Raw genomic sequence first — 23084 nt, forward strand, 5'->3', positions numbered from 1 at the left:
GACGTTGACAGTCGCATTCCGGGGTTTATAACCTCCCACCCTCTTGCACAACTGTTTTGCTCTTTTGATTCCCCCACCCAATATAACCCCCCTGTTTGTCGTGGACAGAAGATCGTAATGCTCATCCCAACACAATCGCGACTTATCTCGTCCCTACGCGCACTGAATCGGAAATGGCGCAGTCATGCAGAAGCAGCAGGCCCTGCGCGTCGAGAGGATCCTGTACTGGGTCGTTTGGGCGAAACTATTCGCCATACCTGGCATCTAGGAGTTACGTCTTTCGGGGGCCCACCTGTTCATTTCCAGATCTTCTATACCCGGTTTGTCGAGCAGGAGAAGTGGGTTGATGAACAGACGGTACATATTTATTTAGCTAAGGACTGTTATAGCGAGAAACTAATTGATGCGTACAGTACCAAGAGCTGTTTGCCATATGCCAGGGTCTTCCAGGGCCGGCCTCTACAAAGATGTTATTCTGCTTAGCGTTACTCCATGCGGGTTTTATCCCCGCCTTGCTCGTATTTTTCCTCTGGTGGTATGTATAACGACCATCAAATCGCTATTTATGATGATTTGCTTATTGCTATCAATCCGCTAGTGTCCCCGGCGCAGTCGGAATGTATGCCCTCTCCCTCGGCGTGCAACAAATTGACGAAACACTCCCTGCACCGGTCTACGCCCTTCTCTCCGGCCTGAATGCCTCAACTGTAGGCATAATTGCGCTTGCTGCTGTTCAACTAGCTGAAAAAGCGATCCTTGATAAGCTCTCCCGGATATTGGTAATCTTCGGCGCATGCGCTGGCCTCTGCTATAGCGCACTTTGGTACTTCCCTGTCCTCATGCTTTCTGGCGGTCTTGCCACTGCGCTATGGGATGGATGGCTGTATCAGCAGATTGCGAGGGCAAAAAGGGCGTGGAGGGATAGAAACCGGCAGCCTGAGCCAGAGGGTGATACACCCAGTCTGAGGGACACGGAACCTGCATCTGCGAGGGACTCAGGACAGGAGACGGGGACAGAGATGTTACGAATGAGGAAATCTGGTACAGGGCCTTTGTCGCAGAGCCCAGCTAGTACCCCAGATACAGTAGAAAGGGAAGTGCCCCCATCACAGGACCACATAATCCGCACTCGTGTTGGGGCTGTAATTCTTGTCTTCTTCTTTGGTTTGTCCCACCTGGAAGTTCAAAATAAGATAATGGATAAGCTGATCTGGGAACCGCAGCCTCCTTCATCGCCATTCTCGTTTCAAGAGCCAAGCTCTCTTACCCCCCGTTAGCTCTCGACCTTTTCGCAAATATGTACCTAGCCGGCACAGTGATCTTCGGCGGCGGCCCTGTCGTCATCCCCATGCTCCGGTCCTACGTTGTAGATCCCGGCTGGGTTTCAAGTCGCGACTTCCTAATCGGCCTAGCTATAATCCAAGCCTTCCCCGGCCCAAATTTCAACTTTGCCGTCTTTCTTGGAGCACTCGCCCTCCGGACAACACCATACCCGACTATCTTCGGAGCATTTCTCGGTGGCCTCGGGATTTTCTTCCCCGGAATCACGCTTGCTGTCGCGATTCAGTCCTTCTGGCGTGTCTTGCGGAAGCAGACGTATGTTCTCAATTTCCTGCGCGGCGTGAATGCAGCTGCTGTAGGATTGGTCTTTACGGCAGTATACCGGCTTTGGGAAATTGGGTATTTGGCTCCGTCGGAACAAGACGGGCAGAGTCTGGCTAAAGAGCCCTGGTGGGTTGTTATTACTGCTGTTACTTATGCCGAGAGTGCCTGGTTTAAGGTCCCCCCTGCAGTGGCGATTTTGATAGGTGCCGTGCTTGGATTGTGTTGGTATGGTGTTGTTAAACCTGCTTGGTGATGGAGTGTAGAGGAACAAACTTTGTAGCTGAAGACAGATATATATGTCCTTAAAGGCAAACTCGGAGAAAATAATTTATGTCTCAACAATCTCTAACATTTAGTGGGCTATCTATGAGAACAAAAAAGAAAGAAAGACGGTCTATATACTATCATCTTGAAAATAGTATTCATACAAAAGAAATTATTTATCCAAAGCCAAAACATCCCCAGGGGCTCTAACCAACTCCTCAACGGTCCTAGCCAGCTGATCCAAGATCTCATCCACAAACTCCACATCCCTCTCGCTTCCAACAACACCGAAGTGCAACTCACCCTTGCGCACAAACGAGACAACCTTAACCGGGTGCGCGGCGTCGCCGTGCGGGTTGGAAATATCCACCTTACATTCCCCACCAGCGAACGGCATGGCATCAAAGTCTTCGTGGTCCTGGTGGTGGACCATGGAGTCGAAGAAAGTTGCAGAAGACGAAGACGACAGCCACTCTGTGCAGTTCTTGGCAATACGCTCGAAGCCCAGGAAGTCATGCGCGGCTGACTCGGCGCTCTGGGACTGCACAAAACGGAGGAGAGAGACTGGGGTCCAGGATTCCTGAGACTGGAAGGGGACGCGGATGGGAGTGAATTGGTAGGTAGGCCCGATAACGTTCTCGGTGTTGTCGATATGTTCGAGGATGCGGCCCGAGGTGACACTGCCGAAGGTGACGTCCCTTGTGCGCAGGCGGCGGGAGAGGAGCACAGCCCAGGCTGCGGTGAGGAGGCTGGCTGTGGTGAATTCTTTGAAGGGCTGGGTTGGGGTGTTGACGGCTTTGTGGTGGAAGACGCCCTTGTCTGTTGGGTTGTGGGGGGTTGTTTTACTAGGGAGCACGGAGAGCGAGGAGTCGCTGAGCAGGTTGCGCCAGTAGGTGATTGCTTTGGCTTGGGCAGGCCCGTCATGGATTTGGGATATATATGAGGGGAAGGGCTCGAATTCGGCCATGGTTTGACCGGTGTAGAGGGTTTCGAGATCGCGGAGGAGACGCGGTAGGGATATACCGTCATACTGGGCGTGGGATAGGCGAAGCACAAGGGAGTGTTGGCCTGCGGCTCCCTCGATGTGGAAGAAGTTGAGGAACGGCGACCCGAGCTGAAAAGGTGATTCAATGTCTGCTGTACAAAGCTCGGTAACATATTGTTCCAGGTCCTTGTCCGTTTGCTGCTTGGTTACAGGAGCCTCTAAGACATCCAAAACAACTTGAAGGAAAGCTGACTCGTGCTCGATAAAGACTGTGCGCAGGATATCATGCGTCTTGACCAAGTCCTTACAGGCACGGAGAAGCCTCATTGCATCAATACCTTGGTCAAAGTGCATGAGGGTATACTGGATAGAAGTTCGTGGTTTGCTGATGGTTCCTTTGATGTCGAGAATTTGCGAATCCGTAACGGAGCATACATCGCGAATCGGCCAGTTTGGATCCAATAGTTTGGGGCGGATGTCCTCAGACAAGAAGCGCTCCACGTCCTGGGGGTCACCTAGCGTCGAGAAGGGCTTGTACGTCTGCTTCTTCTTCCCCTTTGGCCTTATGCCAACCTTCAGTCTCTTAGCGGCGTCCCCGAGACGCATGTGCTGGAAGACGTCGGCCACAGTCAAATTATGTCCTTGCTCGCGCAGACCCGACACCAGCTTCATTGCTAGAACGGAGTCACCACCAAGGCGGAAGAAGTTATCGTCAACATCGATCTTCTCGATGCCGATTTTCAAGATCGCTGCCCAGGCATCTCGTAGAATGCTTTCGTTGCCTGTCAGATTGGACTGTGCATTGATGTTCTTCCATGCGCCCTCGAGGGATTCACGTATCTGAGCGAGTACCCCCAGGGGGATCTTAGAGGCGAGTTGGTTGAGGAAGCTGTGATCAACTTGCCCCGTCTTTGTGGGAAGCTTGTCAACGACGACATACACCGATGGGGCCATGTATGCTGGAAGGTTGTCGCGGATGAATTTGTCGAGCCTTTTCAGTGCCAAACCGAGACTCACTGGAATCACAGTACTGATGCTTGTTTCGAAGCTTTGTGAATCCGACGCGCTGAAAGACATATCATGTCTCTCTGATATAAGGGTGATGCTGGATTCCTCGGAGGGCTGTTGCTCTACAAGGACAACCAGCTCGGGCTCTTCTGAGGGAGCTTGGGATACGGCTGCAGCGGCGCGAACGTTTGATGGCAGTTGTTTGTGGAGGTGAGCCTCGAGATCAGCAATATCAACCGCATGTCCCTGAACTCCTACAACGTTCTCCTTTCGGCCAACGAAGATCAGACCGCCATCCTCTCGTAACTGAACCATATCGCCAGTTGCTTGCACTCGTCCCACACGGCCAGCAAAAGCGGGACTTCCAGCAACAAGCCAGGCCGGCGAATCAACAGTTTCGGCTGCAACCATAGCACCTTCGAGCCAAAGTTCACCGACACAACCAATGGGTGACAGCCGAGACGGGTTTCGCGGGTCACATACCCATGGCACAACAACGCGAGGATAATACGATCCTTGCTTAATTGTTGAACCCGCACGAAGCTTGCCAGTCAACTCATCTAGCGACAGAGGGGGTGTCTCATTCCATTGCCAGATCTGGTTCAGTTCTTCCTCGGGCACGCAGGAGATCTCGCCGATTCTCCTTGAAGGGTCCTTCAACAGCTGGGAGCACGCCGTCTCTACTTGTGCAAGTATCCGTTCCATCTGCGTGACATCAACCAAGCTGGTGTCGAAGCTTGCACAGATTCTGAAGCCGCCCTTTTGGATACCACAGCCTAGCATAGCTGGATACGGGTTGAAGTGCAGTGCTTCGCGTACGACGTCTCCCACTTCAAACCCTAACTCACCACCGACATACTCAGGGTCTGGTTGGATGACCAAACCTGTGCCAGTCTCACATGCTCGCTGAGCATCTTCGCTGACTTTTCTGATGTTTTGCATACCCATATGTTGATAGGGTGTGCGTGACAGCATGGCCTTCTGCACGCTCTGCAGATAAGCCTCAACAGAGCTTGTTCTGTGGACATGTACCCGGACGGGTACAGTAGCGATCAAAGGACCTATAATGCCTTCGACTCCAGGCAAAGCGATATCACGACCCATGAGGGTTTCACCGAACACGATATCATCGCTCCCGGTGTATTGTGATGCCACGAGCGACCAAGCGCCCCGAATTAGCGTTGCCATCGTAAAAGGTGATCCAGCACCAATTTCGAGGCTAATGTGGCGCTCAACCATTCCGTTCGGGGTGGGTAGGAAGTCTCGAGATGGCAGACGGGGGAATTGAGGTCCGACAGCACCTCGTAATTCACGCTTCCAGAATTCCTCCACTGCAGATTCATCCGTCTCGCGCACATATTTGACGAATTCTCTCATCTGGGATTGGATCTCAATAGGTTGCTTTTGCAAAGCGTTGCTGACTTGTTGAAGCACAATCGGCTCGGACCACCCGTCGTAGACTACGTGGTGGATCGTCCAGACCATATATCTCTTGCCGTCATCTGGGCATTCAACAATAGCATATCGAGCTAGACTTTGACCGAGTTCCATTTTCTCACCCTTGTCGTCCTTGAGATATTGGGCTAAGTCGGTTGAATGTTTCCAGGAGATGTTCTCCTTGAGCACGACTTGTTGAAGACCGGGCTCTGAGATCTGAGCCACACGAGTGCGCAAGATAGGGCTTACTGCGACAACATCTTCCCAAGCCTTTTTCCAGGAGTCAAGATTGATATGCGATGGGATTGTAGCGACTCTCTGGGCGACATAAGCTACGACTGCTTTGAGAGAGAAGGTGAAGAGTGATTCCTGTGTGGGTGTGCAAGGATAGATATCTTCAACCGCTGACGGCTCAAGTCCACATGCTTGTGCTGCCTCAAGTGTGGCGCTATCGATCGCCTGGGATATCAATGAAAATGCGGGTGTTTCCTTTCGTGCTTGTGAGTCGCAGATGGTGACAACGGCTGCCATGTCTGCTAGTACAGGGCTACCAAAAGTATGGCCGACGGTGAGCTCAAGACCGTGGGCGCGAGAGATAGATACAAGTTTCATAGCCGACACAGAGTCACCACCTAGTGCGAAGAAGTTGTCGTCAGGTCGGATGGTTTCTGGATCGCGCTTTAATGTCTCGGCCCATGCCTGTCGTAGGCGTTGCTCAAATTCACTCAGCTCTCCTGTATGGTTGCTACTGCTTGCGCCGCCTTGATCCAGCTGTCTCAAGTCCACCTTGGTTCCGAATTCCCTCAGGCGCTTGCGGTCAGTCTTGCCTGAGATCAGGACAGGCATGTAGTTGACAGGTATATATGCGGTTGGAATCATGTAACGCGGCAAGACCTTTGCCACATCTTTGTCGGCTTCGAATATGGTTTTGTTCAATTCTTCAGAGAGCTCTGCCGACTGTAGCTCGGCATTATCTTGCTTCTTTGGAAGTTGAACTGACACGAATGCTACCAAAGTTGGTTGGCCATGGGATACTATAACTTCGGCAACGATGCTGAGCTCTGAAGGTAGTCTGTCCCTAAGTTGGCTCTCGATTTCACCAAGCTCGACACGCTGGCCACGGAGCTTGACCTGTGTGTCTTTCCGCCCAGCAAAGACAATGCCTCCAGAGCCGTCGGGGTCATATTTCCCGAGATCTCCTGTCTTGTAAAGACGCCCACGACGACCCGTGTAACCCTTGTGGCCAGCGATTAACCAAGCTGGATCTTCAATGAAAGCGGCCGCGGTCTTCTCGGGATCATTCAAGTAGCCTTGCCCAACGATCGGGCCTTCGACAAGCAATTCTCCCACAGCACCGACTGGCACGAGCAACTCGTGATTGTTTGGGTCGGTGATCCACATGGCGGCTCCATTGCCTTTTCCGATTGAGATATAGTCTCTACCAGTCGCAGAGTTTCCGTTCACCGTGCATCCAATTGTGCACTCGCAGGGACCATAACCAATAATAATCCTGGCAAGTTTCCCCCAGACCGTGCAGTCTCTGGCAGAGACAGCTTCTCCTCCGAGACCGAGACCTTCGAGTGACTCGATGACATCTGTGTCTAATATCCGTGCCACAGATGGGGTGAGGCCTGCATAGTTGACGCGCATGTTGCGGATTACGCCGTTAATGTCGTTCACTCGGTCTTCATCTGATGGGATACAAAGACATCCACCGTTTCCAAGAGTTAAAAGCATACTATCGATGCTGACGTCGAAAGCATAGGACGCAAAATCAAGCACTCTTGAGTTCTTAGTATAGCCCACTTCCTGGGCACGAGGAATGGCACTGCTCGTATATGTTTCATGAGATAACTTTACTCCTTTCGGAGTTCCCGTACTGCCGGACGTGAAGATCATGTACATCAGGGCAGATGGAGGCACAGGGCTTAACTCTGGAATACTTCCCAGGTTTGAAGAGTTGGAGAATGTGTCTCGCCCTACAACTAAAGGTTCGCTGTCCGGCATGATCAATGTCGCGAGATCTCGCTGCTGGCTTGATGAAAGCATCATCTTCGCACCAACTTGCTGCGCAATATTCTGAAGCCGCGCAAGAGGAAGTGTTGGGTCCATAAGCACGAAAGTCGCCCCTGATTTCATCACCCCAAGCACCGCGACGATTGTCCACCTCGATTTCTCAAAACAGACGGGGAGGACGTCATGCAGCTTGACACCCAGTTCTTTTAGAGAGAATGCCACAAATGAGGAATACAGCTCGATTTGCCCATATGTCAAGCTGCCGTCCCAGGAACAGATCGCCTCTTTATCGGGGAATTCGCGAGCCTTCTCTGCTATCATCTCATGCATGCAGAACTGGTAGGTCGGAGGTAGTATATGGTTCCAGCCCCATATGCTGTCAAGGTCGTAATCGGTTGGGCGTAGGTAGAAATCTTGGACTAATGCGTGGGGGTTCGCAAGGCATAATTTTACGACGTCGGCGAATGTCTCGATATATCGGGTGATGGTGTAAGGCAGCATGCTATCACTATGCCATATCGGATGGATTTCGAGGCGCGCATTCTCGAAGTATACTTCCAAACGAAGTGCATCCTTTACCTGTTAGTGAGATAATCCGACATTGTTGCGCCCAACTCACCTCATCTTTAGATTCAGACGTTTGTGATAGGGAGCCGGTGCTGAGAAGGAGAGAAGCGAGGCCAGTATATTCATGCTCGCGTGACGTGATTGTCGCGAGGTGACTAGAAATCGCGATTGCAGCTTCTCCGATGCTGCTCTGTAAGCCTATCTTCAGTTCGTCTATCGCCAGGCGTCTCTTCACGAGCTCTGTTGGGCGACCGCCACCGCGACTTCCGTACGCCCATTCATAGCTAATTTGACTGCCCTCGCTAGTCCGAAGGAGCGCAATGTACCATGATAAAAGGATGATTTCCTCCCTCAAACCAGTCGCAGTGGGCCGGTCTGATGTCAGACCGACAATTTTGAGAGACCTGGAGCTGTCGCCGTTAGGCTGACCTTGATCGAGGAGCTCCTCGACCTGTATAGACCCCATATTATCGGAGCCTAGTGTTTCTGGTCAAGTCGGTGATTCAACTGGAGCTTCGCATGAGTCGGAAATGCGTGTGTGTGTTATATAGACGAGCCCCTTAGTGACGGCATAGGGGATAGGTTCAAGTCATTGAAACGATTTGATTGACCGAGATCGGGTCGTGCAGGTGGGATGTAGACCATGGACATGACAAGCATCCGCACTAATACTGAAAACTGGAGCAAAGTTGAGCTGGTTATAGAGTGGTAAGTTACGCATACCCAAAATACGTAACTTTGTTTCTAGCGCGGTAACAATTACGTAATAATGGTTTCTTCTTGATTTTAAGTACCGGTATCCGTAATTAATATTATCGCCAGAAGGAATAAACCAGCCTAGCTCGATGACTTCCCTGCATTCTGGCATGCCTCGTGGAAATTATCATAGTAGGTACGAGGCCGGAGGTGTTACAAATTACTTGGTCTCCATACTGGTTTTCGCTTTTCCACGAATGCTCTCACTCCCTCGTGGAAGTTTTCGCCAGCCATGAGCTTCGGGTACCAAGAATCGACCAGAGTGGAACTGGCTTCTTCCACACTAGCCGTCTCCCACCCATAATGGAGACCCTCTAGTGTAACGCGCAGACTGTCAGGGCTGTTTTCCGAGATGGTTGTGGCGGTTTGGACCGCACTCGCCAGGAGTTGATTGTGTTCCACCACCCGATTTACCAATCCCCAACGTTCCAACTGGGATGCAGGGAAAGGCACGCCACTCAAGGCTATCTCGGCTGCTCGCTGCTTTCCTAGCAACCGTACTAACCGAGGCAGAGCGCCAGCAACCGCCGCGATTCCTCGTTGAACCTCGGGGAGCCCGAAGCTCGCCTTCTCACTCGCGATGACGATGTCGCAGTTGACGACCATTTCGAATCCGCCTCCCAGACAGTATCCGTTCACAGCGGCGATAATTGGCTTCACGCTTCGTCGTCGAGGGAGTCCAGCCAGTCCAGGGGCTGTCATCTTGTTTACGGTGCCGCGTTGGTTGAGTTCGTTCCATTCTGGTAGATGGCATATTAGCTTAGACGGATGGTCCCCAGCAGATTTCGAAGTCTGAGATAGACATACCTTTGAGATCAGCTCCAGAGCAAAAGGATTCACCTGTACCAGTGATGATCGCGACTCGCAACGTAGGCTCTGCGTCAAACCATTTCCAAAGCTGTATGATGTCCGTGCTCATGGCAAGCGGAACGGAATTTCGCTTCTCTGGTCTGTTTAGTGTGAGGAGTAGAATCTCGGGTGTCGGAAACGAGACCAGACATCCTTGTACCGGTGGATGTCGCATACTGGCGGTTTTGTTGAGTTTTGAGGCCCTTTTGAAGAGGAGCAGCTCACAGTCTTTAAGCAGCCTTATGGGCGGTCCCACGTCGCCTGATCTTCCAGCCCTCGTGCCTCGGAGTGATTCCCGGCCGGCGTCTTTGCTGATCTGGGTACTTCCCCACATCCGACCTCAGTGTAGTCGAGGTGCGAGACGAGGTAACAGCTGAGGTGCCTCTATATAGTCTGCGCCAGCCCCGATCCTTCAAAAATCTGGATTCCATTTCTTCACATTCCCTTCAATACCCCTCACGATGAGCACCGCACAGCCTACCGCAGCATATCCATGGGTGAAACTCCCTCATCCGTACCTCACTACCTACAAAATCCACGTGGTTTCCGATTCAAATCCTCGACTGCTTCAACTCCGACTTCATGATTCGCAAGTGCCTGGCGAGCCACTGCCGAAGACCCTGCATAATGATTCATTGACCTACACAGACATCGCTTTCGATGAGTCCGCGAAGACAATACCGAACAATGACAACAGCCCTTGGGCCCGCAGTCAGAGAGCTCCAGGGATTACCTTCCAATGGAGTGGTGCTGAAGCGCCAACTTTCGCCCAGATTTGGAACGTTATCCATGCTACCTTTCTAACCCACCCCGATCGGGAGGTCCTTCGCTTAGACCTCAAGGGTGCTGGTAAGGAGATTGTCCGTGAAGAATGCATTCGCACTGGGCTGGCAGTCGACTACCCATCTCCTCGGGTTCCCTTCGGCAACGAGAACCAACCCTCTGGTGTTGACACTCTCATCTTGCTGCGGTCTTCGTTCTGGCAGGGCGCTGGTTCACCCCTCGGACCACGACCTATTTGGGCAGTTGACCAAGGAACTCACGGTCTTCTTCGCGGATCTGGCAGTCAATACCCCGTGATGCCTAAGAACTACGAGGTTTCGATGAAATTCCCACAAGAGCGTATCTATGCCCGCCATCCCGTTCGCCCTACCAAGCCTACTCCAGGCTCGCTTGTCTACAGTCGCTATATCCCGCACTTGGACAAGCACTTTTCGCTCATGGTGGTTGACTGGCAAAACGACGAGCATCTTGAGCGTTTTAACCGATGGCAAAATGACCCCCGGGTGGCCAAGGGCTGGAACGAGACAGGCACGCTTGACGAGCACCGCGAGTACCTGCGACGTCTACATGAAGACAAGCACACACTGTGCCTGTTTGGGAGGTTTGATGAGTTCGCTTTCGGGTATTATGAGATATACTGGGCAAAGGTATGTTCATTACCTTAACACTTACATTTCCTGATCTAGACTCTAACGACTGCTCTTCACGCAAACAGGAGGATCACTACGGAGCACACTACGATGCTGGAGACTACGATCGGGGTCGCCATTCTCTAGTCGGCGAGCATAACATCCGCGGTGCTGAGCGCGTGAACGCCTGGTGGTCAAGCTGCATCCACTACTGTTTCCTGGATGAGCCACGAACCCAATGCGTGGTGGGAGAGCCAAAGGCCAGTGGTGGCACTGTCCTCTCCTACGAGAACGCGCAGGGGCTTACTATCCAGAGTTATGTTGACTTGGGTCACAAACGTTCCGTCCATGTCTTCTGCAGCCGCGAGAAATGGTTCCAGCTTTGCCCGCTTTGGTGGGACGGGCGCGAGCGCCCGCTGGAGAGCGCAGACCGCGCAGCATGGAACGCGAAGCTGTAGAGTGCTAAAAAGGTTACCTCGGCAGTCCATTCCGAGTTAGAATGTTCTTGTCGCATAATGAAATCCGCTTGACTCCGAACCTGCACCTTTTGATTTAATTCCCGTGGGGCAGGGCAAGAGTGGGTCCAACATAGATGCCTCCGCTCTCGTGGAGTCATGGGTCCTGGGCTCTTAGAACTTCGGAAGACAACTACAACAAGGTAATGAATTTATAAGACACACAATAAAACACTTAATTCTTCCCTCCAGTAGTTCAGGTGCGTCAATTAATTCATAATGCAAAAGAATGCCCGCCCCCCTCCGGGCTGACGAAAATGCTTTCCCCGCCAAGAGCGCTAACAAAAGCCACTCGGAAGTTGGAATGGTGCAACATCGCTATCAATCTAATCTAAATCAGATAATTTTCCGAGACCATCTCTAAAATTGCAAGCTGCATTACTCGGTACCGACCCCTCTATATCAACCCAATTGAGGCAACAGCCTCGAAAGCACAGAGATGTGGGAAGACCGACACAATCTGCTCTCAATCAATATCCTTATACGGCGTAGGTGTCTAACTGCCTGAAAAAGGGGAGACAAACTCGTTTTTTAACGCTTCCCCTAACCGGAGAGGGAGTTCTCGTGAAGCCCATTATCCAATGATATCCACACATATGAGACATGACCATTAACTGGATTGATGGCTGTCTAATCAGATGATCAGATAACGACTCCAGAGTTCTCAGAGGTCCAGACCGACGTTGGAGTTGACACTATTTTCGCTAAGATCGACATGATACAAGAACAAAAGCGAAGGGCGCATTGGGGCTTCGCTCTTCATAGTCGCTTCCTTGGAGTCTGGACAGGCACCAGTGTTTCTTGGACTGTGGATTCTGTGGATTACAGTCCGAACTCCTTCAAAATAGATACCACTCCGTCTCCCGCTCTGTCTCTGTTACTCGCTGCTGTTGAGCCCAGACGGCTGAGAGGCCCAATGACCATAGTTCTGGGTTTGAACTTTCAAGGAGTTAAGAATGCAGATCCGGTTTTGGGTCCCCCCAAAGCTTCAGCCAGAATTCAGGAACGAGGACCTGACTCGAGAATGAGGTGTGGGATGCGAACGCGCCTCGGCGCACTGCGCGGCATGAATCGTTTTTCGGAGCCCTTCCCTATTTTTCTTTTTTCCGATGCGGGTCTTCTGTCATTGATTTGAGCGGGCTTTAACGATAGTGATACCCATATGTATCCGTAAAACAATACGCCCGGCGCTAACTATACAGTATTGAGTTAGTATTATACCGTAAGTATTCCCGTTGTTTTCGGTATCAGATGATCTTTGTTATCAATCAGATAAGATACCGGTACCGACCGCGCCGAAATACATGGACTTCACCTTGCAGGATCCATTTTTTTTGCAGCCCACGTTTCGACAACGACACCCCCACCCCCCAGGTCCCACTGAGATACAAGGCTGGTGGACAACGTAGACTAAGTACTAACTACTAAGCGAGCTCGTTCTTCGGGGTTCCATTCGCTTAGTGTCCCTCCTTCGCTAGAATATGCCGGATTGACTCATGCATGCTATATAGTGCGCCCTACAGACAAGCTTGATCCACTTGACAGGAGTACTATTCCATCTCATAGCGGGATTAACATAACGGAAGCCTCGCAACCGTCTGCCAAGTGCCATCCGATGCTCTGCCCCCGGGCCGGTGTGGCCAGGATTGTCCAGGCCTCGCTTAAACCTCGGATGAGGACAATATTGTTATATTTTTTAAGATTATCATTCTGGTCATCTCCGTATATAACACCATACCTCTTTCCGTAATCTGTGCCGACGGTTTACGTACATACGGAGGCTGTCGAGAAAAGGCGATATCGGTTACGGCCACTACGGAGTTTCACAGTTGGTCCACAGTAGTGGAGACAGAGAGGAAATTTCTTTTTCTTTTTCTTTTGCTCTAGATTTTGGTTCGTATCCGGATCAGATAACTTTAGGTTAAAGATTGCGTACGGAGTTGTGCGTAGTATGCAGTCTTCTGCAAGGCACACTGTTCTACGTGCCAGTCGGTACCACTAGTAAACACCAGCAGGAATTAAAGTGCTAACAGTGCGGTGAGGGATATCTCACGTAGGACGGCAAGAACAGTCCGCTTCGTTTACCTAGACAAGACATTCTGGCAGCCGTGCCTGTCTCCATTAGAGCTGTGGGAGGAACAACAAGCCTTACAAGGGTAGGAAGGTGCGACTGCGATTGGAATTTCAGAAGGAACGCCCGAGCCTTTGCTCGATTGCTCCTGCCTGAGTAGTTTAGAGAAATACATGAGTTTCAAGGCAAGTGCACCTTTCCCCCTAAAGGAAGGCGCTACCGCAAACCAAGCTGGGCCGCCCCTTCCCGTCTTCAGGCATGCAGCTTTAGAGGCCTTATAAGGGCAGGTGGCTTACATAGCCTACGGATTATATGGCTATACTACTATACCTCGAGATAGCCTATTGCTTCATCGTTTCTGGCACATACGAGCACATGTACTTCTCTCCAACCAGCTACACTAAGTTACAAAGACTAATTCAGGCCAACATTAAGCTATGCTCTCAGTATAAACGAAACGAGACTTCTCAACCCTTCTTCGTCTCAAGGTTAACTCTATAAGTCTTATTCCTTCCAAATATATACAGCCACCTCCCTGCCCAAGCCATGTTGACCGCCACATCCTCAGCATCAAGCCTGATGCACCCCAATCAGCGCCATAAACCATCCCTTGACGACTGGTCTTATTCCATCATGGAACTCCGCGCCTGAATATGCCAAGATTATATGATTCAAAAATCCTGCTCTCATGCACACTGCATGCATGAGGCGTCCGGCCCCTTTCTGGACCCGAACCCCCCGGGTTTGTCACGAAGAGTTTAGTCTGACTGTCTGGCTAATGCTTAGCACAACGACATGGGGTTGAATAATGCGTCTTCCGCGGCACCGGTTGCTATACTGATGTTCCCGCTGTGCAAATCCCAACTGTATATTCCGTTGGCGAGCTCCGGAAATAACAATTTAGCGTTGAAGCCATCGTGCCCGTAATATCTGCAAAGAAAGACAACACTACTTCAGGTGATTACGACAATGCTGAGTGAGCTGAACTGATGGCTGTATAAATCACTCTTCACCACGTCCGTCTTGAGTGTGGCCAGGTTCATCTGCACGATAAGGAAGCAGCCTGGGGGTAAAGGAGGATTAGGGCTTGGTCGTGCCAAGCCTCCCAATCTTTCTTTTGCATTCTTTACTTTTGTCTGTGAGGGTCTTTGAGCACCCAATCTCCTAATTCGCCTCTGTACAGGTTGGATGGATGGAAGGCCACCCCCTGGCAGGGTGGCCTAGATGCAGTGGCGAGAGTGACTAAATACAATACAGCATGTGGTGTTCACAGACCCCACGAGACACTATTGGGCTTATTACGACGTCTAAAGAATTTGTCAGACTTGTGACTTGGGATAACTTATTGGCATTTGGAGATTACGAGGACCATTCAGTACTGTATTAAAACCCTCGGTAAGAGGTCGGATGCCAATCTTTGACAACTGCACCTCATGCAGTCAGAACAATGGCTTCAGAATTCAGCATCCTAACACCAAATGCCATGCTTGGCTATGGCTACCGAGCCGAGCAGTTCTGGTATGGCATTCAACAGTTCTCGCCCAGGGCCATTATTGTGGACAGTGGCTCGACAGATGGGGGTCCATACAAGCTTGGCCTGAATAAGATGACATGCGGCCGCGAGTCCTACCTTCGTGACCTCACGCCTATTTTGCAGGCCTGCTTTTACAAGAAAATCCAGGTCCTTATTAGTTCGGCTGGCGGCGATGGCAGCGATAAACATGTGCAGGAGATGCTTGAGATGGTCCAGGAAATTGCAGCCAAGGAGGGGTTCTCATTCAAAGTCGCGACCGTCTCTGCGGGGTTCGACAGGAGGCTGCTGGCAGAGCGCATCTCGAACAAGAAAGTCAGTCCTTGTGGTCCGGTCGAGGAGTTGACCATTGACAGCGCTCAGAGGGCAATTGATATCGTCGCCCAAATAGGGGCTGAACCGTACGTCCCCCAGGAGCTTGTGGGAGCAGGAATGGATCTAACTGTCCACAGATACCTCAAAGCTCTGCAGTCCAATCCAGACATCATCCTCGGCGGTCGATCTTATGACCCTGCGCCCTTTGCTGCCTTTTCACTCTACCATGGCGTCCAGCCAGGTGTTGCCTGGCATATGGGCAAGATAATGGAATGCGGCGGTATCTGTGCGGTGCCCAAGGGCCGGTCAATGATTGCAACAGTGCGACATGATTCATTCGACCTTACACCACTCGCTCCCAGAGAACGCTGCACTCCTCTCTCTGTGGCTGCCCATACACTGTATGAGAAAACCCGTCCTGATCGGCTGCCTGGCCCCGGTGGTGTTCTCGTACTCGATAATGCTTCCTACGAGCAGTTGACTGGAAAGACTGTGCGCGTGCGCGGTGCCAACTTTGTTCCAAGCACCGTGTACCAGGTCAAGCTAGAAGGCGTCGAAAAGCTTGGATACCGTACCGTCTTTATTGGAGGTATCCGAGATCCGATCTTGATCAGCCAGATCGATGAGTTTCTTGCGGAGGTGCGCGCCTATACCCAGAAGCTATTCCCCGAACTCGACCAGTCTCCCCAGTACCGTCTCATATTCCACTTCTACGGTCGGAATGGTACCATGGGTCCGATCGAGCCCTCTCCGGTTGCAGGTCACGAACTTGGGATTCTAGGAGAAGTCGTCGCTCCGTCTCAAGAGTTGTCGGACACTATTGCTAACAACGCCCGAGCATCAGTTCTGCATATGCCTTACACCGACCAGGTTGCTACAACTGGTAATTTTGCCTCTCCACTATCGCCACACGAAACACCCGTGGGGCCTGTGTTCCGATTCAATGTTTATCACCTCGTGGACCTGGAGAAGGGCGAAGAGGTTTCATTGTTCCCCATCAGTCTGATCACCATCAACAATCCATCTCACGACTCTCCATGTCCCGGGCTCACAGCCGCAGAGAGAGATCAGCTCGCTGCCGAGCCCCTGCAGCCGATAATGCAAAAGACCGTTCCCCAAGAAGAGTGCAAGATGCTAGATATTGCCAAGATCATCCGATCAAAAAACTCGAGCCCTTTCGAACTGACCTTTGACATCATGTTTGACAATGGCGAGGCGTACACACGAGTCATGAATTCTGGCGTCCTTACCAACGAGCATATCATGGAACTATACCACCTCAAAAGCAAAGACATAATCACCAACATGTTCTTCGAGCCGGCACTGGCGTGGAAGTGCACGATTCAACGACCTTGGGAGCAGGGTACCGTCGGCGAACGCGACACTCTCGGTACGCAACAGCATGGCCCTTTGCTAAACATTATAGTTCCCAAGGCAAGGAATGACAGTGTGCAGCCTCGTTCCATGTTCACTGCAAAGGATAGCGTGGAGCATATTTGGAAGACACTTTCTCTTCCTGCGGAGTCCCTTGCCCAGCTTCATCTCCCAGGCGAAGGGCTAGGTCTACCATCCTCCTTCAAAATCGCCCATCTTGCTCAAGCATCCATCGGTCTCTCTGCCCTTCTAGCCGCCCAGATCCACGCTCATAGAAACTCAATCCCGACCCACACCGTGAGCGTCCCTCTGAAACATGCGGTCATTGAATTCAAATCGGAACGCCTGTATACACTGGATGCCAACTCAACACCATCCCCCTGGAGCCCAATCGGTGGCCTTCATAAGACCGCCGACGGCTACGTCCGCATACACGACTCGTTCCCTAATCACCGAGAGGGGGCAAGGTCTCTACTAGGCTGTTCACCAGATGCTAACCGTGACGAAACCTCAGCCAAGATTGCAGCGTGGCGCGCAATTGACCTCGAATCCACTGCATTCGACTCGAAACTTGTCATCTCAGCCCTGCGGAGCTACACCGAGTGGGATGTCCTCCCCCAAGCCCGCGCCATTGCTGATTTCCCGATCCTCCTCCGCAAGCTCTGTGATGGGCCAAAGGGCCTCCCAAAAACCATGCAATCCGCCAATAACGACAAAGCTCTCCGCGGCCTCCGCGTCCTTGAACTATCCCGCGTCATAGCGGCACCCCTCGCAGGGAGAACATTGGCAGCCCATGGTGCTGACGTCCTCTGGGTAACAAGCCCAAACCTGCCCGACCTGCCGGCAATAGACCGCGACTTTGGCCGCGGCAAACGTACCATCCATATCGACCTATCTGATACCTCTGACTACGAGAATATTTCCCGGCTCCTCGACGATGCGCACGTCTTCTTGCAGGGCTTCCGGCCCGGCGGCCTTGCATCACGCGGCCTGTCCCCCTCGGACCTCGCAAGCCGGTACAAGCACCGAAACATTATCTGCGCCAACATGTCAGCCTACGGGCCCGATGGACCCTGGTGCTCCAGACGTGGTTTTGACTCCCTTGTACAGACCTGTTCAGGTATGAATGTTTCTGAGGCCGAGCACTTTGGGGGTGGAGAGGCAGCGCGCCCGACACCGTGCCAGGCGCTTGACCACGCAGGTGGGTATTTTCTTTCTGCTGGTATTATGGCGGCGCTATACAAGCAGGCAACAGAGGGTGGGTCCTGGGAGGTTAATGTCTCGCTTGCGGGTGTAATGAAGTATCTACGGTCACTAGGGCAGTTCGAAGGAAAGACAGGGTTTGCAACAAGGGATTATACTTGTACAGCGGATGTGCCAACAGAGTACTTAGAGACGAGAGAGACGGGGTTTGGAGAGATGACTGCGGTTAAGCATTCTGCTGCCATCGAAGGAGTGCAAGTCGGGTGGGATATTATGCCAAAGCCTTTGGGGACAGATAAGAAGGTGTGGTTGTAAGGAAGGGTACAACCTTGGACGGTTTGGCGAGAAAACGAGAATTTGTGGTATACAATAATGGAGGCATCTGTATCCGAAAACAGGGCACCAATGATACGGCCAGCTGTCATGTTTTCGGCTTTACACGAGATGTCACGGTGGTAAGGGTAGTGAATAAGTATCACGTAATGGAAAGAGCAACTGACTATCTGGGCCTTCGTGCCTGCCTTAAAGTGCAAGTCCGGAAGGTGAATCCATCTCCAAAGGGAAGGAGCAATGGTCCCTCGGCCCGTACTGGTAAGGTCTCCATCGCGCCTGCCTCACAAGCTAGACTACATCATGACAGTCTTACCTAGGGAGGAGCGACTCTCAAGGGGAAGGTGCTATTGTCCCCATCTCCCCCTCGTCTTGCTTCAAGTGGCTCAACATCCTGTCGTGCTCTTATACTTATTTCTCTACCTCAAATTCGAAACAAAACCCGTGTCCGGCAAGAAAATCCACTGCGGCAGGCATTAAAAACTGGCTGTTCACCACCTCATCCTCCTGTGCCAGTGTTCTGAGCAACTCTTGATAGCATTTTTCTCTGAGCATACGGAGCGTTCTCCAGCACATTCTGGATAGTGCCAGGTAATTAGTGGTGAACTTTAGGACTTCGCCCTGAAATCTGTTACGCAGCATCTCGAACAGTTCGACTGTTGTTAACTGGCGGGGCCTTTTTTTTTTTTTTTTGAAGTCATGAAAAGGAAGGGTTAACAGCTGAGCTTTAATGATTGGGCAGGCGAGCTAAACTGATATGCACTTGATCATTATGCAACTCATGCAGGAAGAAATCATTTGAACCACCATGTTCACATAAAGGATCAGGTACTCGGGAACATATCCATCCACCCCAGCCCCGACAAGTTCCCGATATCCCACTGGTTATCAAATGACATATCTGGGTTCGAGTAGGGAAGGATGTCGGGAAATAGGTCCGGTGCGATATACTGCATTGGTATTCCATTTCTGCCCTCGGGAGGTTCAAGGAGAGCTGAGGGGCCGGCCTCGAGTGCATCAACGGCCACTGTAGTTGACGACGACGTGGACATGGACAGAATCTTCGAAACGGATTCTGCAAACTGCGTAATGCAGATATTCGCTAGATCCCATCCGTCCTTTGCTGCGGCTTGCAGCTTTGTCCAGAACCGGTCAAGGTCTGTCCTGCATTTTTCTGCGACAACTGGTTCGCGTGATTCAACTGTGCAGCGGAGGAGAATTATTACAGTTAGGATTAGGTGGTGTGCGGTATCTGCGCCGTTATTATATCAGTATATAGACAGTATTAGTTGTTGGGGTACGTACAGGGGAGCCAATATTCTTGGAACTGTGCCTTTGTGAGAGCACAAAAGAAGTTTACGATGTCTTGGGCCGATCTGCGCAATTGACCAAGGTAGTATGCCATATTTTGTTTGCGCTCTGTGTCTGTTGATACCGCTGCCGCCTATGAACCGTCAGTACTGTTTCAGAGTCTGGCGATGACATACATACATGCAACGCTATCCGTTTCAGCAATAATCTGATAGAGAGGTAGCCTAGACGCAAGTTGCTGCAACCCGGGATCCTTCGTTTATCACCATCTCGGGGTCGTGCTTCGCCAGGGAGGCAATCATCCCAGGCATCTAGATCAGACTCCAAACGGCGGATTTGCTTCCAGATATCGTCTTGGTCGATCGTCAAATTATATGCAAGCGGAAGGATGTCCCCAAGAATTATGGTTAGACGACACAGATTCGAGAAACAAGTATAGGCTATGTTATGTCGCTCCGAGTGACGCGACGATGTGACAAAATCTTGAACGGCAGGAACCGGGACATCATATTGATCCTTGCGGATCATCGGTGGTGTACCATGCGCAAAACTTGACCTGAAAAGCAGAATTAGTACTTGTAGCCAGAAGAAAGAAAGAAGCTTACCAGTAATCGTGTATTAATACTGCCCACCAGAGACGCCTTCGTAGGTCTCTCTCGATAGCCGGGCGTTTCCAATCAGTCGGATTGCGGTTCAAGCCCAGGCTCAACGCTAGCGAGACCGCACGCCCAGTGTTGATCGTGTTTTGAGCAACGGAGCAAATGGGGCGGCCTGCCATGTCTAAAACAACTCCATAAAGCGTGGATAAGCCTGGGACAAGAAAATCTTGCTGCAGCGCTTCGACAGCTAGGTTCCACAGGAAGAAGGAATCCGGTCGCGGCAGCTTCTTGAGAGTGGGCGAAAAATCCCACAGGATCTGTGCCACGGCAAAAAAGTCACAAGTAAGGGTTGGAGAAACCTTGTTGTTGCGATACAATTGAGTGAACGAGTCTTGATCGAATACTGGGAATGCCGGGTGAATGTGCTCGAAGTATCTGGGTCAGCGTTAGCCGGGGCGCACAAACAATGTGGGAAGCTTTCCACGAAGCTTTTTGAGGACGCACAAGTCAAACAATTCACTTGCAGAGGGTTTCAGGATCTGCATGAGGATTTCCACCTGCTGTTTCCCTGGGTTCTCGGCCATCGCGAGCCCTTCTCTATGCCGGGGAACATTCATGTACACCATGGGATTATTCGTTGGTGCCTGGGAAGACGTATATCTCTCTAGGATTCGGATATCCTCCGAAATCACCGGATTGGCTACCATAGAGAGTACTGGCTTGGAGGGATCCTGGTGTGGACCACCGTGATAATGCGGCCCAACCCGATCTTGTCCAGCCTCTTCATCTATAGGCGACGATTCTGGCTCAGGCCGGGGTAATGGGCTTTGCACAACTGTTCGTTGACCAACATTGCGTCTCGCAGCACGCTCTGATGCAGACCGATTCTTCTGCGCTGGGCTGGAAGTAAATTCGCAGGGAGCTTCCTGGAGGCTGCATAGCACACAAGGGCGATCCGGGGCACCGCCCGTGCACCGCCGCTTAAATCGGCGGCATCTGTCGCACGCTGGGGACTTGTGGGAGCGGTATGGACGTCGCTGGGTCATATTCAAATCTTCTTCTGTTGCAAGAGCTCCATACATAGGCGCAAGGGATGAGAGTGTACATATCAGCCTTATCAGGTTCGATGGCGGAGAAGCACCGCTAGTTTGGGTTGCCCGTCGGGAAACTGATTAGCTCCATTCCAATATGCCCCCGGCAGCAACCTGGTGGGTAAGTATCTCGTAGGCAATTGATTTATTGAAGGACTTTGATGTCCTGTTGTAGCCGCAGGAGAAACCATGGGATGTCGTGAATATTATAATTACGATTGTTTGTGACTGTTCTGGTCAAATAGAGGTCTGTTCTGGTCTATACCTGATTAGGCAACCAAAGAGCTTCCTTGGTCGCGTCGCAACGCGTCGTCTTCCCAATAATTGTTTCTTCAACTTACCTTGCTCTCGCTCACTACAGCTTTTACGAAGTTTTGCGACAAGGAATTGAATAGAATGGCCCCAAAGGAAGAGGAAATCCCCGAAATCCCCAACGAGCCGCCTGCTGAGACAGACCTCTACGAGATCCTAGGCGTCAAGGAAGATGCCACCCCAGAGCAGGTCAAGTCAGCTTACAAGAAGCTTGCGTTAAGACATCATCCTGGTACTTCTTCTTGAGCCCCTGGCTTTACGTGTTTGTACGCCCCCCAGCTAACGAAGCAAAAGACAAGGCTCCAGCAGACGCCCGAGAAGAGGCCAACCAACAGTTTCAAAAGATCGCGTTCGCCTATGCAATCTTGTCCGATACACGACGACGACAGCGCTTTGATCTGACCGGTAGCACCGCCGAGGCTGTTGATCTGGACGATGACTTTGACTGGGTGGACTTCTATCGGGAACAATTCTCGAATGCGATTGACACGAATGCCCTCGAGAAATTCAAGGAAGAATACCAGGGATCAGAGGAGGAGGAAAGGGATCTGCTTGCTGCCTTTGAAAATCACGAAGGTGATTTAGACAAGATCTACGAGTCGGTGATGCTATGCAATGTTCTAGACGACGACGACCGCTTCCGTACCATCATAGACAAGGCCATCGAGTCCGGGAGAGTCCAGAGCTACAAGGCCTATACAGAAGAGTCAGAGAAGAAGCGGGGCCAGCGACTGAAGCGCGCACAGAAGGAGGCGAAAGAGGCGGAAAAGCTAGCGAAGAAGCTGGGGAAGGAGAAGGAGGGGAGCAACGCAAAAGCCGGGGGCCGGAGGAGCAACAAAGGCAGCGCGCCGGGGAACAATAATGATTTGGCAGCCCTCATTCAGCAGCGACAAGCGTCTCGCGCGGACTCGTTCTTCGACCGGCTGGAAGCGAAGTACAACCTTTCTGGGAAAAAGCGGGTGGCAATGGATGAGCCACCAGAGGAGGCGTTTGAAGCTACTGCTGCGCGGCGGAGCTCGAAGAAAACGAAATCCAAGACAAAGGCATAGAGGAGCTTGGATATGAAAGTGGATTGGCCCACGGTCTATTGTATTTATTGGGTATAGGGGCGTTTTGGGGGTTATCGTCATCACATCCGCGCTGTCCAGAGTAGCAAGTCTAGCTACGGAGTAGAATCCCATGATTTGTTTGCTTGGTCTTGGCTTTTACGGGGAATTTGGTTCTTTTACTGGCGATACAAATAGCTCAAATGATTGTCGTCGCTAATCTGGTTCACCACAGCCACAGAGGCATCACACGACAGAGGAACCCCCGTCGGGGCCGTGGCCGTCAGTGACTCAGTAATTAGCTCCTTGTGATGCCTGATTGGGGATCTCCTGTGCGTCATTCCTAATGCATCCCAACTATTGATCGACTAGGGAAGGGAGCTGCAGTGTCACCTTCTGTCCAACAGCTGAGGCCACTTTGTCGCCTCCCTTGAGCTGATCTGCTCGAGCTAACGAGAAACTGCAAGGGAGATGGAGCAGGTGTGGA

General features: G+C 51.5%; 7 protein-coding genes across 7 annotated transcripts; 4 read left to right on the forward strand and 3 right to left on the reverse strand.

The window, feature by feature from the left end:
- Positions 1 to 117: 117 nt before the first annotated feature.
- APUU_51250S (putative chromate ion transporter) lies at positions 118 to 1858 on the forward strand (the record flags this gene model as incomplete). Its single annotated transcript, XM_041706337.1, has 4 exons — positions 118 to 357; positions 414 to 535; positions 599 to 1164; positions 1224 to 1858. 4 exons carry the CDS (start codon positions 118 to 120, stop codon positions 1856 to 1858), a joined length of 1563 nt encoding a protein of 520 aa, XP_041558733.1.
- A 183-nt stretch (positions 1859 to 2041) lies between these two features.
- sidD (nonribosomal peptide synthase SidD) lies at positions 2042 to 8348 on the reverse strand (the record flags this gene model as incomplete). Its single annotated transcript, XM_041706338.1, has 2 exons — positions 2042 to 7888; positions 7935 to 8348. 2 exons carry the CDS (start codon positions 8346 to 8348, stop codon positions 2042 to 2044), a joined length of 6261 nt encoding a protein of 2086 aa, XP_041558734.1.
- Positions 8349 to 8791: 443 nt separating this feature from the next.
- sidH (enoyl-CoA hydratase/isomerase family protein) lies at positions 8792 to 9821 on the reverse strand (the record flags this gene model as incomplete). The annotated part of the gene is made up of 2 exons (XM_041706339.1): positions 8792 to 9378; positions 9446 to 9821. 2 exons carry the CDS (start codon positions 9819 to 9821, stop codon positions 8792 to 8794), a joined length of 963 nt encoding a protein of 320 aa, XP_041558735.1.
- Positions 9822 to 9948: 127 nt separating this feature from the next.
- APUU_51253S (GNAT family N-acetyltransferase) lies at positions 9949 to 11357 on the forward strand (the record flags this gene model as incomplete). Its single annotated transcript, XM_041706341.1, has 2 exons — positions 9949 to 10917; positions 10986 to 11357. 2 exons carry the CDS (start codon positions 9949 to 9951, stop codon positions 11355 to 11357), a joined length of 1341 nt encoding a protein of 446 aa, XP_041558736.1.
- Positions 11358 to 14932: 3575 nt separating this feature from the next.
- Positions 14933 to 18223, forward strand: APUU_51254S (CAIB/BAIF family enzyme; the record flags this gene model as incomplete). Its single annotated transcript, XM_041706342.1, has 1 exon — positions 14933 to 18223. One exon carries the CDS (start codon positions 14933 to 14935, stop codon positions 18221 to 18223), a length of 3291 nt encoding a protein of 1096 aa, XP_041558737.1.
- Positions 18224 to 19062: 839 nt separating this feature from the next.
- On the reverse strand, positions 19063 to 21230 carry APUU_51255A (Zn(II)2Cys6 transcription factor; the record flags this gene model as incomplete). The annotated part of the gene is made up of 5 exons (XM_041706343.1): positions 19063 to 19490; positions 19544 to 19682; positions 19730 to 20105; positions 20155 to 20583; positions 20653 to 21230. The coding sequence occupies 5 exons, from the start codon at positions 21228 to 21230 to the stop codon at positions 19063 to 19065; spliced, it is 1950 nt and encodes a 649-aa protein (XP_041558738.1).
- Positions 21231 to 21635: 405 nt separating this feature from the next.
- APUU_51256S (DnaJ domain protein) lies at positions 21636 to 22600 on the forward strand (the record flags this gene model as incomplete). The annotated part of the gene is made up of 2 exons (XM_041706344.1): positions 21636 to 21783; positions 21846 to 22600. The coding sequence occupies 2 exons, from the start codon at positions 21636 to 21638 to the stop codon at positions 22598 to 22600; spliced, it is 903 nt and encodes a 300-aa protein (XP_041558739.1).
- Positions 22601 to 23084: the final 484 nt, after the last annotated feature.

Source organism: Aspergillus puulaauensis, chromosome 5 (genome assembly GCF_016861865.1).
Source record: "Aspergillus puulaauensis MK2 DNA, chromosome 5, nearly complete sequence".
Classification (NCBI taxonomy): domain Eukaryota; kingdom Fungi; phylum Ascomycota; class Eurotiomycetes; order Eurotiales; family Aspergillaceae; genus Aspergillus; species Aspergillus puulaauensis.